The sequence below is a fragment of the Strongyloides ratti genome, assembly GCF_001040885.1.
Source record: "Strongyloides ratti genome assembly S_ratti_ED321, chromosome : 2".
NCBI lineage: Eukaryota > Metazoa > Nematoda > Chromadorea > Rhabditida > Strongyloididae > Strongyloides > Strongyloides ratti.
The window spans coordinates 9,659,714-9,673,592 of NC_037308.1; the positions used below are offsets into that span (position 1 = coordinate 9,659,714).

Below are 13,879 nucleotides of genomic sequence, written 5' to 3' on the forward strand. Positions count from 1 at the left end.
TTATCAAAATTGTTTATTCATTCTTTTTTATTGAAATAAACATAATATTGATATGAAGGAATCAAGTACTGCCCTTGTTGAGCTTGCCGCCGATGACATAGGATCAGACGTTGAAATTATCTCTTTAAATTCAACACCTAAATATTCCGATTCTGTTTATGATGGAAAATACTCATTTGATTTGTCAAATTCTATCGTTGATGTAAGCTCTGGTGGTGTTACTCATACTGAATGTGCAAAAAATTTAAATAAAAAATTAAAAGAAACATTTAAACGGTTAGGTTCGCTAGATTCCTTTACTTTTCAAATTGAAAAATATTTTTTTGTTAATCGACAGGTATTTTTAATTTCATTGTATATTTTTTTTCAACTAAAAAACATTTTTAAAGACTGATCAAACATTACAACAAAAAAAAAGGCTTGCTGCTAAAATAGAGGCATCTCTTAAAACAATTTCACTAGGATCAACAATACATATGACAGGATCCTCAGTAACAGGATTAGGATCATATAACTGTGACATTGATATGTGTTGGAATTGTCATGTTAACCAGTATGGAGATGATAGAAAAAGGGAGATTCACCGTATGCTAAAACTTGCCAAACAAAAAATAAGAAAAGACTTTCTTGGTGCTGTTTATTCAATGGATGTTATTAGAGCCGTTGTTCCTATTCTTAAACTTGAATTAGTTTATCTTGATCAAGAAAGTAATAAAGATGTTTGCTTTGAAGTTGACATCAATATCAATAATTATCCAGGAATATATAATTCAAAATTACTTCACTACTACTCACTGTTAGTTTTTATTTTTTTTTTGTTTTATAACTGTTTCTTTTTTTTTATAGTTTCGATAGAAGATTTTCTCAATTAGTATTAATTTTGAAACATTGGGCACAAATAAGGGAAATTAAAGATGCCCAAAATGGTTTTTTTAATAGTTATTCAATTGCATTGTTAGCATTACATTATCTTCAATGTGGTGTAAAACCATATGTTCTACCTAATCTTCAAAAATTATATCCACATATCTTCGATGATCCGGATTCTTTGATTAAATTTGAATATAGACAATTTTTTGAATCTCCTATTTCTAAAAATAGTCGTGGTATTAATAAACAACCAATAAGTGAACTTTTAATTGGCTTTTTTGATTACTATAGAAATTTTGATTTTGACCATTATGCCATAAGTGTCCGAGAAGGAAGAGTTATTCCTCGTTCTCAATGTTCTAGTGATAATCCTTTGACATATTGTCTTTTCATCGAAGAACCATATGATTACAAAAATACGGCGAGGTGTGTAACACATCAAGAGAATTGGGCAGTCATCCAAGAATGTTTTAATGATGCATATGATTCTTTAGTATACCCCGGTGGTAAAACACCTTCGCTTGATGATCTTGGTATTTATATGTAGTTAATATAAAATATTAGTTAAATGTTAAATTTAATTCCATAATATATTTTAGTAGTTCTCTTGGCAAAGAATATTTATAATTATGAATAATTCAAGGTTGGTTTCTCTAATTACTTTTACTCCACACTTTATCTAGATCATTTTTTGTTATTGGCATTTTTTTCGCTTTTAATAAAATTTTTTTTTTCTTAATTAAAATTATTTTATTTACAGAAGTCATTTATCATTATGTTATATCTATAGAGTATTACAATTCGTCCTACATATTTTAAAAAATAAAAAAGACTTTTGTAAATTTAGTAGAAATATAACACTTTAAGTTTGTTTAAAATTTTTGTTTATTAATCATCAATTAAAATAAAGAATGCTGTTTGTAACTACTCATTTATAATTTTTTTTTTTTAATTTTATTTTTTTATTTTCAATGATGTGGTATATATATTTTGTTACTTTAAAAGGTTAACATTATATGATAGATAAAAAAAATAAATGTCAAATTTAAGAATAAAGCAGAAATATAACGAAAAAAGTTTTTATTTATTAAATCAAAGATTACCATAAATGAATTTATTTTTTAATTATTTTAAACCATGAAATTAGTTTAACTATTTTGTTACAAGATAGATTTTTTTTTCCTGATAATAAGTTTAATAAATGATTAATTATATTTTATTATTTGTATTTTCAGTTATAGTTAATGTTCATAAATAAGTAAATAAAAATATAAAATTATATTAAAATTTTCACAGTTTATGATATTATATAATTTGTTTCTTAGTATTATTTAATGCCAAAAGGAGAATTATTTAATTGTATAAATTTTTTAAAAAAGAAAGACAGGATAGGAGAAAGATTACTGATAATTATGTACAATAAATCATAGTTAAACTTCCTACAAATATTTTAAAAGTTTATTTACAAATATGTATTATATAAATAGTTTTACATATATCTTTGTGCCATTTAATATTTTCATTTTTGACATATATTTATTGTAAATATAGTAAAATGATAAAACAAATGAATAGCATGTTTTATTTTTTATTCCATAGAGACTTTTTAAAGTAAGCTTAACATTAAAGTGACCGAAAAAGTATAATTTATATATTCTTTCTTTTTTAACATATTACCCCTTTCTCTTATTTATTGTTTTAAAAAGCGAGATAAGCTTCAATAGTCTCGTTTATAAGCTGGTTATATAATATGCATGTTTTTATATATATTTATGTCATAAATGAAACTGGAACAAAATAATATATATTTTATATATTTTAGTAAGCCAAGTATATATAATTTTATTGTTTAAAATAACATAACCGTTATTATAGAGAGTTATATTATAAAGGATTATAATAAAAATATCTGATTACATAACATATAAAGTTTATTTTTCCTACTATAGATATGTTTAACAACTCTAAAATAACTATTTATTTTTAAATGCAATATTTTTTTAAAGTACTCTTTTTTACTTGAGTATAGAAAGATACACAATATTGAAAATAAATATAATTTTATCCATTATTTTTATCAAACTTTCCATCTATTTGAGATTTTTTTTTAATAATAAAAATATTATTATAAAAATAAAAAAAATATGATAGTTATCATTTGATATTTTATTAAATGGTTTTTTCTTTTTGGTCATGATTCATTGGAAAATAAACTATCATTTTTTAAATAATAAAAAAAATCAATTTATGACTATTTATTTTGTAAGAATTTCTCATTCTCAAGTTTTTATTCATTTTTATAATTCAATTTTTCCACATTATACGTGTATTCAATAGTTTTTTTTTTTGTATTTTGTCTGAGTATTGTTTCCTTTAAACTTACAATAACATTAATACTTCTTAAAATTATTCTTTTCTTTGATAAAGTATCCTAATAATGAGAGAAATATTTGTTCAATAAAAATGTCATATAGACAGTTGTGACCATCACAATCTCTCTTTCTCGATCAATGTACCAACTATCATCTTTATATATATTTTATACATTTTATTTTATTAAATTTACTTTAAAATTTATTCTATTTTTACAAATTTATTAATGTGTTTTTTTTTATTTATATTTTAAATATTATATTTTTACCTTTATATAAATATATATCATTTTTTTTTCTTCCTCTAAACTTTTAAAAAATATCATTTTATTAATAATGTACTTTTTATAAAAATAATTTTTATAATAAATTATTTTTTTTTATATATCTATTTTAACATGTAAAATTATTACCATTACTAATATTTTCAATTACACATTTTTTTATAATTATATAAAAATATTAAATCCATTAATGTGTAAAAGATGTTTGTTCATGTGTTATCTCTTTTAAATATTATTTTTTTTTGGTAGATATTTTATATTATTTATAGAAGAAGTATTATTTTTAATTAAATATATAATACCTTGTACTTATTTATTATATTTATTTTGATGTTAATAATTTTTTATAATCATATCTTTTTTTTTATGTTAAATTTATATATAATTATATTTAAAGATGTTTTATAAATTGTATAAAAAAAAATATATTAATACATTAATTTTAACATTATTTCAATTGAGGTATTTATATATATATATTTTTTTTTTCCTTATTTTTATAATAATAAACAATTTTCTTTTCATTTAATAATATTAATTATTCTTTTAAAAATTTTTAAATAGATACTAATTTTATAGGGAGGAGAAAGTATGAAACATTTACAAGTGAATTATTAATATATGAATTATATATTTGTTATGCAAACTTTAAATTATATGTAAAAATATTTGTCATTAAAAAAGTTCCATAATCTATTTCATGTATTTACAAATATTAGTATAGAAAAATTTTTAATTTTTGGTTAACCTCCATGATTACGTAGTAGCTTATAAAAATGAAAATATACATACATTTACAATCTACCCCATATGTTGATTTCATATTTTTTCTCTCTTAAGTTTATGACTAAATTGTCTTATCAATATATATATATATATATATAATATTATTATTTAGAATATCATTAACATATATATATATATATAAGTAGAATGACAAGATTTATGTTGAATGATTAACTAATAATGTGTTACTTTAAATTAAAAAATATTTTATTATTACTATAATATTTTAATATTATTGCCTTAATTATTAATTTAATTTTTTTTTTTTTTAAATTACACTTTCTTTATACTAATTTTTTTTCTAATTATTTTTTAATATCTTATTTTTCATATTAAAAATAAAATATATGACTTTTTTTTTTTAAAATGTTTTAATTTAAACCTTACTATTCTGTTATTGGTTTAAATTTTTTATACTACAAAAAATATTAAAGAATTGTTATTTCCTAAAATGTTATATTTTTTATTCATTGATACTATACAATATTTTATCTTTGTTTTCTTTTAACATTGATTATTTTTTTGATTTGTTAACTTTATCTCATAAAAATAATTTATTTAAATAAATATTATCAAAAGAAGGGTAAACTTTTACTCTTCTCATGTAACATTTCCTATTATATTCTAATTAAATATAGAAAAATCTCATTTAAAATAACTTTTATTTTTTCTCTTTTTTTTTGACATTTATACTGTACTCGGGTACAATATATATATATATATATATATATATATATGCATATATATATATAAATATAATGGATATCCTTTTTATTTTTTAAAGTTCATCTATCTTCTTCATATATATCACTATATCTTCTTTATTTTCTTACTTTATCACTTAACTTATCAATTTATAATGGTTGGTATTAGCTTTTTAAGTTATATATATATATATTAATATATTCCAAGTTATGAGAAATAAAACTACTTCCATATAATTCTAATTTTCTTTTCATTTATTTCTATTTAAAAATGCCTTTTTCTCTTGTATAACATTCTTGATAAAAACCTTCAACAAATCTTGATATATTACTATTTTACTAAAATGCTTTTTTCTTTTCTTAAAACTGTATCAACTTCTAGTTATCCATTTTTCATTATTTATAATAATTTTTGAGGGAAATAAAAATAAAACATATCAGGAAAAAGAAGTTTAATGGAACCATATACACTCTCTCTCTCTATTTTTGTTTTCTTCCTCTAACCAAAAAAGAATCCTTTTCAATTATATAATTTTTTTTTCTTCTTAATCGCTATTCATTTTGTTTTCATAAATATATATATATATATATATTCTTTCATTATTATGAATACATTATAATGATGAATGTATATTTATTTAAATATAGAAATTAGTTTTACAAAAAAAAAAGATATATTTTATTTGTATGTTATTTTTTTGTCATTTTTTTTATGTTTAATTAATAAGTATTGTTTAGTGTTTTATTTTTTGACAATTTTAAAAAGATATCTACATATATATATTATTTTTGGTAATATAAATAAAACATATTAGTAATATTTCTATTAGAATATATTTAAAATATTTGTGATTTGTTGGTATAATTTATATATATGAATAAATTAAATAAAAAAAAATTTCTTTTAATAACATTGTACAAAAAAAATAAAATAAAATAATACAAATTTAAGTAAAAAATTAATAGTATTATAATTTGAGAATATAAAAAAAAAATCTAATTAATTAACTTTTTTAGTTAAATCAAAAATACACAACATACATGACAGTTGATATATATTTATTTTAGAAAAAAAAAATTATCATTACTAACTTTTAAAGGAATATGAAAGAAATTTTTCTGTAAAAGTGTGGCTTTTAAAAGTAAAAATTAGTTATAGTTATTCGGGATGGAGTTATGGTTAACAGAGACTAATAGTTTGAAGGAGATGGATAAAGAGAAAATGGCTTTGATAGTTCCTTCTATTCATAACTAGCACACCCATATATATTTTAAGATATATTTTCATTCTCTATATGTTGTGCCGTGACTTTTACTATTGATTTTAGTTAAACTTTTATCCACTACACACATTGTTATCTATTCTTTTTGTTAGGGATCTTTTTTGTTTGATTACATGTATATATATTATCTATTATATATATATATATGGGAAGAGATTAATAGTAGATATTTTTTTATATAAATATAAATACTAATAATTGTGAGAGATTTATGAGGACATCGAAATTTATGATATAATCTTTTTTTTTTTTATATATCAACTAAACATATTTATTTTTCATATCTTATTTAGAAAAAAAAAAAGAGAGAGTAAATATAATGTATATATATGTATACTAAAATATAATTTTATTTATATTAATCTAAAAGTATATATTCAAATGAAATGTTTATTTTCTTTTTAACTCGTATTCTTTTTTTTTTTTTAATTATATATGTTAATATTTGTTAACCAAATAAATTATATATCTTTTTTTTTTTAGGTTTTTATTTGCACTTTTTAAGTAAAAAAAAAAACTAAGAAAACATGAAAGATCGGCTGGGCGCCTTGAAGGCGGTAAGTACATATATATATATAAATGTATAATTTTTTTTTATACTATAATTTTTATTAAAATAAATCAAAAATTTGTCAATTATTATTAATAATTAATTTTTTTTTTAAGGCCCAATCAGAGGATGATCATGAAGATGATGTTTCTGCAATGGAGGCTGGTAATATTGGGGGACAATTTATGGAGGAATTTTTTGAGCAAGTAGAAGAAATCCGTGGTTCAATAGAATTAATTCAATCTAATGTTGAAGAAGTTAAGAAAAAACATTCTGCAATTCTTTCAAATCCAGTTAATGATCCAAAAACTAAAGAAGAGTTAGATGAATTGATGGCTGTTATTAAAAAAACAGCTAATAGTGTTAGAGGAAAATTAAAATTAATAGAAAATAGTATAGAACATGATGAGAGTGGTGGTGGTTCTGGAGCTGATTTACGTATTAGGAAAACACAACAACAAACATTAAGTAGAAAATTTGTTGAAGTTATGACTGATTATAATAAAACACAGACAGATTATAGAGAAAGATGTAAAGGTAGAATTCAGAGACAATTAGATATTGCGGGTAAGCAGGTTGGTGATGAAGATTTAGAAGAAATGATTGAAAGTGGTAATCCTGGAGTTTTTACTCAAGGTATTATTACTGATACACAACAGGCTAGGCAAACATTAGCTGATATTGAGGCTAGGCATAATGATATTATGAAATTAGAATCTAGTATTAGAGAACTTCATGATATGTTTATGGATATGGCTATGTTAGTTGAGTCACAGGGTGAAATGGTTGACCGAATAGAGTATAATGTTGAACATGCCAAAGAATTTGTTGATAGAGCTGTCGCTGATACAAAAAAAGCTGTACAATATCAAAGTAAAGCTAGAAGGGTATGTTTTTTTTTTTATTTATTATTATTTTATTTTATTGTCTTGTAATTCTATCCTTTTCTATCCTTTGTAAAATTAATTTTTTTTTTCTTTTATTAACCAATATTAATTTATTTATTTTCCTCCATTCCTTTTTATGTTATTTTTTTTAACAAAATAATTATTTGGTATCTCTATTATTTGGTTTTTTTTGTCTTTTATAGAAGAAAATATTAATTATAATTATTCTTTTACTACTGGTAATCATTATTGTAACGGGTATCATTATATGGGTATCGGTAACATCACATGGTTCTGGTAGTAAAGTATCAGCTTCACAGTAAATATATTTGTAATGGTGAAAGTTAAAATTGATTTTTTTTTTATTAAATAAATAGAAATTTATTTTTTTGTATGGTGAAAATGTATAATTACTTCATATATGGTGATTGTTATGATAATAAAATCAAAAGAAAAATATTGTTTAGTGAATGTAAAATATTATAAGTATCAACAGTATATTTGATCAGCTATAAATTGTAAATTTATTTTTTTTATATTATTAAATATGGAATAAAAATTAATTATTTTTCAATTTCAGAAGAAGATAATTATTCTAATATGTTTAACAATTCTTATCATCATACTTATAATGATGGTTATGTCTTTTGTTCCACTACCTTTTTAATATCCCTAATCTTTTCAAATATAAAAGAAAATTTTATCAATAGTAAATCAAAATATTTCACTTTCAAATGAAGGATTTTAAAGTATCAAAAGAGATATAACAAATAATATAATATATACATATATATATATATACCAAAACTGATCTCAAAAAATACTGGAAAAATCCTTTTTATTTCACTGAGTTATTGGAAAGTTAATTTTAAATTTCGCTTGCTTCTTATTCTCAATTATATAAATATTCCAATGATTTATAATATTTTTTTAATAATAATTTTTATCTTTACAATCATATATTACTTTAATCAATTTATTCTATGTACTCAAAAAATGATAAATTTTTATCATATATTATTTTTTTTTCAATTAATAGTAAATTTATATAAGCAAAATTTCATTCTATTATTTTTTATTTTTACTATAAAAAATATCTTAGTACTACTAATATTTTGTTCTTTAATATTTTAAAGAAATATATATATATATATTTATATATATATATGTGTATTAAATTAATAATTGTATTAATAAAAGAAAAATTTTTATAAAGGAAAAGATGAGATAGAAAAAAAAATTTTTTTGTTACTAATAACTAATTTTACTATTTCAGATGAAAATTATAATAATCATTATTCTAACAGTAATAATAATTTTAATTTTGTTATTCATTTTTGGGTATTTTAAAATTATATTTTAAAAAAAAAAGCCAAATGTTTTTCATTTTATTTTTTTACAAGTACAAAATATTTACAAATAAATATTATATTTTTTACTTGTTATTATTATTTTCATTTTTTTTTTAATAATGTACTCTGGCAAGGACGAGAATTAATTGAAGTTGATCAACAGATATATAACATAAACCCTCTCCAGCATTACCTTCTGGATAGGAGAAGGTTGTCATTCTTTCGTAACTAATAACCAAACTTATCCAATAGTGAGTATCAAAACTTTTTATAAATGATTGTATTTTCTTTGAAATTGTATCAATGTCATTTGGTGTCTCTGATATATATAATGATGCCTGCTTGAAAAGTATTTCATTTTCACATTTCCATCCTTAAAAAAAAAGTATATTTATTTTTTTGTAAGATTAATTTACAAATTTTATTGTTATTTTTCTTTTATTTTTTCAACTTACTATATATATCATATGGTAAAGATATGTTTAAAAAAATTTCAGAGTTTTTATTAATTTTATTTCCATTTATGATAGTAAAAAAAAGTATAAATATTATAAATCCAGAAAATATTACCATTTGTAAATAATAAGTATTATCTTTATTGATGATGAAATATAATTATATAATCTTCATTATTTTTATCATTTTTACCAATGTCAAGATGAATGTTACAAAATAAAATCTATTTTTTTTATTATTATAATAATCAATTGTTTTCTTATCAATTTTTAATAAAAATTATTAAATTTATACTATCCTTTAATAGGATGTAACAATTTTTAGTGATAAATTGGTATATTATATAATTTTATTGATATGCATATTTTGTCAATTCTTTTTTTTCTTTAATATTATTTTTGTATTAATAAAATTATTAACAACCTCTTGTTACTATCATAGAGTTACTTCTTGGTGGTTTTAAAAATTTATTTTCTTCTATGTCTGATCTTGATAATATTGGTGTTGTTGGAAAGATAAATGCTTCATCACTTATTCGGGAATCTTGTGATGGTGAAAGACTACGGGGTGAGATATCTGTTGTAGAGTCGTATGATAATTTTTTATGTCTAAAAGATCCATTAGAGGACATTGAAAAACTATTTGATGAACGTCGTAGTCGTCTTATTTCATTATAAAATCCATTCCTAACAGATGTAAACATCTTTAAAAATATTTAATAATATAAAACAAAAAAAAAAACAAAATTACTTACAATTCCGATAAAATGACTAAAAGCTGCTAATGTCATGTGTGCTGGGTGAACAGCATTATCGAGAAAAGAACATTCTGTAATGATAGCATCAGCAATTGTTGTGAAAAAGTCAGCTTTAAATCCATATGTTCTGTAGAAAACAAATCTTTCTCCAATTTCCTCACTTAATCTTTGAACCTCATCTAAAAAATCAATATTGGCAACTGCTTTTTTAATATAAACTTTTATTAATTCATCTATTTCTTCTCTTGTTTCATTATCAAGATTTCTATAAAATTTTGAGTATTCAGGTCTTTTTTCACATGTTCTTTTCATTACACGTTTACCTATATTTTCATGAGGATTATTAAAGCATGATGAAATTAATTGGCGATATCTTTGGGTTATTGGATGGCGTTGTTTGACTGAGTCACTTCTTTTACTAGCAGAACTTCCTGATCTAGACAATGATACTGCCTCAGTATTACTTGCTAAAGATGTTTTTGATGATACTCTTCTCGGAACTATAATTTAAATTATTTATAATTAAAAATTTTTTTTCAATATCTTACTTAAAAGGTTATTTTTATTTTCATCATTTAATGATTGATTTTTTGGATTATTATCATTAGATGAAAAACTATTGAAATGTCCAACTTTTATTGCTGGTGGTGTTAATTTATTAGAAACATTTGATGATGATCTATTAACTGTAGTAACTCCAACATCCTCACTTCTAGAGGTAATTTTACTTCTTTTAAATTTTGATGAATCACCTCCCATTATATAAAAAATATATTATAAACAAACTAAAAATATAATAAAATAATATTTTCAATTAATTCAATATCAATAAGAAAAAAAAAACACCATCTCAAGAGTTAAAAAATATTATAAATCTATATCATTAAATACTTAACTTTTTATACAAGAAAAAAAAAATAATAATAATCAAAGTTTAAGATAAGCATTAATACAAAATAAGACCAAAAAATTCTATTGTACCATATAAATAAATAAATATTTTTGACGTAAGTTATATTATCATTATAAAAAAGAAAAATATATTATTCATTATTAAATTTTCTACTTACGTATAAAGAACATAACGATGAATGTACTTTCTATATTTAAAGTATTTTTTTAATAAATGAAACTCGTAGTTGTTGTGTTAAAAAAAATATTTAAATAGTTCTACCAAATTGTGATAACAATAACAATATTTAAAAACAATTGGATTAAAATTGTCCCACTAAATAGTATAATTAATAGTAAAATTTTTTTCACACTTATTTATTTTTTATAAAATGTTGAAAAATATGTAATTTTAGAGAGAATTAATATATTATTATAAATGTTAAAAAAATTTTTTTTTTTTTACAAATATATAGTAAATTATATACTATTTAAATATAATTAATTAATAAATATTTTATTATAAAAGTTTATTTAAAAAAAAATTGTAGTCTATATTTAAAATGTCAAAATATTAATATGACGTAGATAAAATAATTGAAAAAATTTTTAATTAACTGAAGATAGGATAATCTTTAAAAGTATAATAATAGGTCGACATTTAAAATGAGGTATTTTTAGGAAAATAAATGTATAATGATAATTAGTCATTCCAAAATGATAAACTTTCGCATTATTTTTGCAATTATTTTAACAAAAATAAATTAAGAGTAATGGAAAGGGGTGTATGCATAATAATAGTATAGTAAAAAAGAAAAAAACTAATTTTGAAAACGGAGTTTTAATTATTATTCTCAAGATAATCGGTTAAAAATTATTAATATATGGATACACTTTATTTCCACTTCTATTCTTATCTCAAGATATATATTAATAATATAAAGCTTTAAAATAAAAGTTGAGAAAAAAAAACAGACTAAATTAATGGGAATGTTGTTATATTGTATCTGGTTGGTAAAAAAAAAATATAAAAAAATTACCACAGAATATTAAATTTCCTTTATAATTAAGTTTTACATAAAATAACCAATTTCTAACATAACAAAACACATTGAAAATTATAATACTGTCATAATATTTATATACAATATTATTTTAAAAAGAATAGTAGGAGGGAAACGTTAATTGAATACTAATATAAAAAAAAAAAGTTATATTTGATATGAATTTATAAAAAAGTAATTAAAAGAAAATTTTGTTAATATTAAACAAATTTAAAATATATAAATGTATTCAATATAATTATTTAAAGAAAAATTAATATTTATATTTGTAGAAAAAAAAAATTGAATCAAATTTGATAATCAAGATGAAAAGAAATAACTTCAAAAATGCAAAAATAAATTATATCAAATTACTTATTATATTTTTTTATATAGTATAACAATATGTATAGTTACATAAATGATATTTAATTTTTTGTTGATTTATATTAAATATTATATATTAATTCACATTTTATAAATTTTAAATGTATTGTGTAAAGAAATTTAAAATATATCAAGTTAATATAAATTTTTTTTAAAAATTATTATAAGTGATTAAAAATCCATTTTTTTTTTACAACATTAATAGTTCTTTAATTTTTAGTAGTAAATAATTATTTTTTTGGTATATTTCAGTTTTAGTAAAAGTTATATAAATTAACTACTAATATGCAAAAAAATAAACATTTTAGATATTAAAAAAAAGGGAAAAGATAATTTAATAGAAAAATTGTTTATATTTAGTAAAAGACTTTATAAGAAGTATCAAAAGATAAAAAAAAAAAATTTGTATTTAAAAAATTATTACTATTTTTTTATTTAAAATCATAATACTTTGAATCTTTTCTTCTACGCAAAAAGACTATATTAGCTTTCTAAGAAAGAATGGTATTTTAATAAATAAGAAAATATACCCAGAACGAACTAATTAAAATCATATTTAAAGAAAGAAGATAAAAAAGTAATAAATATGGAAGTTTATACATAAATATTTTTTAAAAAAAAAGAAAGATTTTTTTTAATATTAATTTTTTTTTGATGGATAATTTATTTTTATATTAGACTATTTTTATCAAGTGTTATTATCAAATTTAAAATATTTTATTTATTTGTCTTTTTATTTATCATTTAGTAACATTATTAATTTATCATATTTTTTTGCATATTTATAATTACAATAATATAATTTTTTTTTATTTAAATTATATCACTCCTACTGAAACTTGAAGTGTACCTTATTTTTTTTAATACATATCAAACTTTAATATATAAAAAAAATTTTGTATGAAAAAAAATGTATAATAATAAAAAAAAGTATAAATACAACCATATATTATTATTTATTAGATTAGTTTTGTTTTTGAATAAAATATATACAAAATATTTTATGATATAATTTTTAAAAAGAAATGTATCTTGGAGTAATTTTATGATATTTGAATAAATTGAAAAAATTTACAAATATATTAAAGATAATTTGTATCTTAAAATATTTATATTTAAATTTTAATAAATATATTAAAATGCCATATTTAGTATTTTTAATTTAAACAACAATTTGTCCACATGATATTATATATGTATTTTTTCCTATTACGTCATCATTTATAAAAGTTAATATGAATAGAATTTATATATTAA

At 19.5% G+C, this 13,879-nt stretch overlaps 4 protein-coding genes across 4 annotated transcripts; 2 read left to right on the forward strand and 2 right to left on the reverse strand.

Moving 5' to 3' along the window:
- Nucleotides 1-52: 52 nt before the first annotated feature.
- SRAE_2000306400 (Poly(A) RNA polymerase GLD2) lies at nt 53-1,497 on the forward strand (the record flags this gene model as incomplete). Its single annotated transcript, XM_024654213.1, has 4 exons — nt 53-337; nt 390-796; nt 847-1,413; nt 1,470-1,497. The coding sequence occupies 4 exons, from the start codon at nt 53-55 to the stop codon at nt 1,495-1,497; spliced, it is 1,287 nt and encodes a 428-aa protein (XP_024507607.1).
- Nucleotides 1,498-6,826: 5,329 nt separating this feature from the next.
- Nucleotides 6,827-8,326, forward strand: SRAE_2000306500 (Target SNARE coiled-coil domain and Syntaxin, N-terminal domain and t-SNARE domain-containing protein; the record flags this gene model as incomplete). Its single annotated transcript, XM_024654214.1, has 5 exons — nt 6,827-6,856; nt 6,966-7,736; nt 7,940-8,055; nt 8,246-8,254; nt 8,317-8,326. The coding sequence occupies 5 exons, from the start codon at nt 6,827-6,829 to the stop codon at nt 8,324-8,326; spliced, it is 936 nt and encodes a 311-aa protein (XP_024507608.1).
- An 875-nt stretch (nt 8,327-9,201) lies between these two features.
- SRAE_2000306600 (Hypothetical protein) lies at nt 9,202-9,661 on the reverse strand (the record flags this gene model as incomplete). The annotated part of the gene is made up of 2 exons (XM_024654215.1): nt 9,202-9,461; nt 9,544-9,661. 2 exons carry the CDS (start codon nt 9,659-9,661, stop codon nt 9,202-9,204), a joined length of 378 nt encoding a protein of 125 aa, XP_024507609.1.
- Nucleotides 9,662-9,959: 298 nt separating this feature from the next.
- Nucleotides 9,960-11,060, reverse strand: SRAE_2000306700 (Globin-like domain and Globin, structural domain-containing protein; the record flags this gene model as incomplete). Its single annotated transcript, XM_024654216.1, has 3 exons — nt 9,960-10,247; nt 10,299-10,801; nt 10,850-11,060. 3 exons carry the CDS (start codon nt 11,058-11,060, stop codon nt 9,960-9,962), a joined length of 1,002 nt encoding a protein of 333 aa, XP_024507610.1.
- Nucleotides 11,061-13,879: the final 2,819 nt, after the last annotated feature.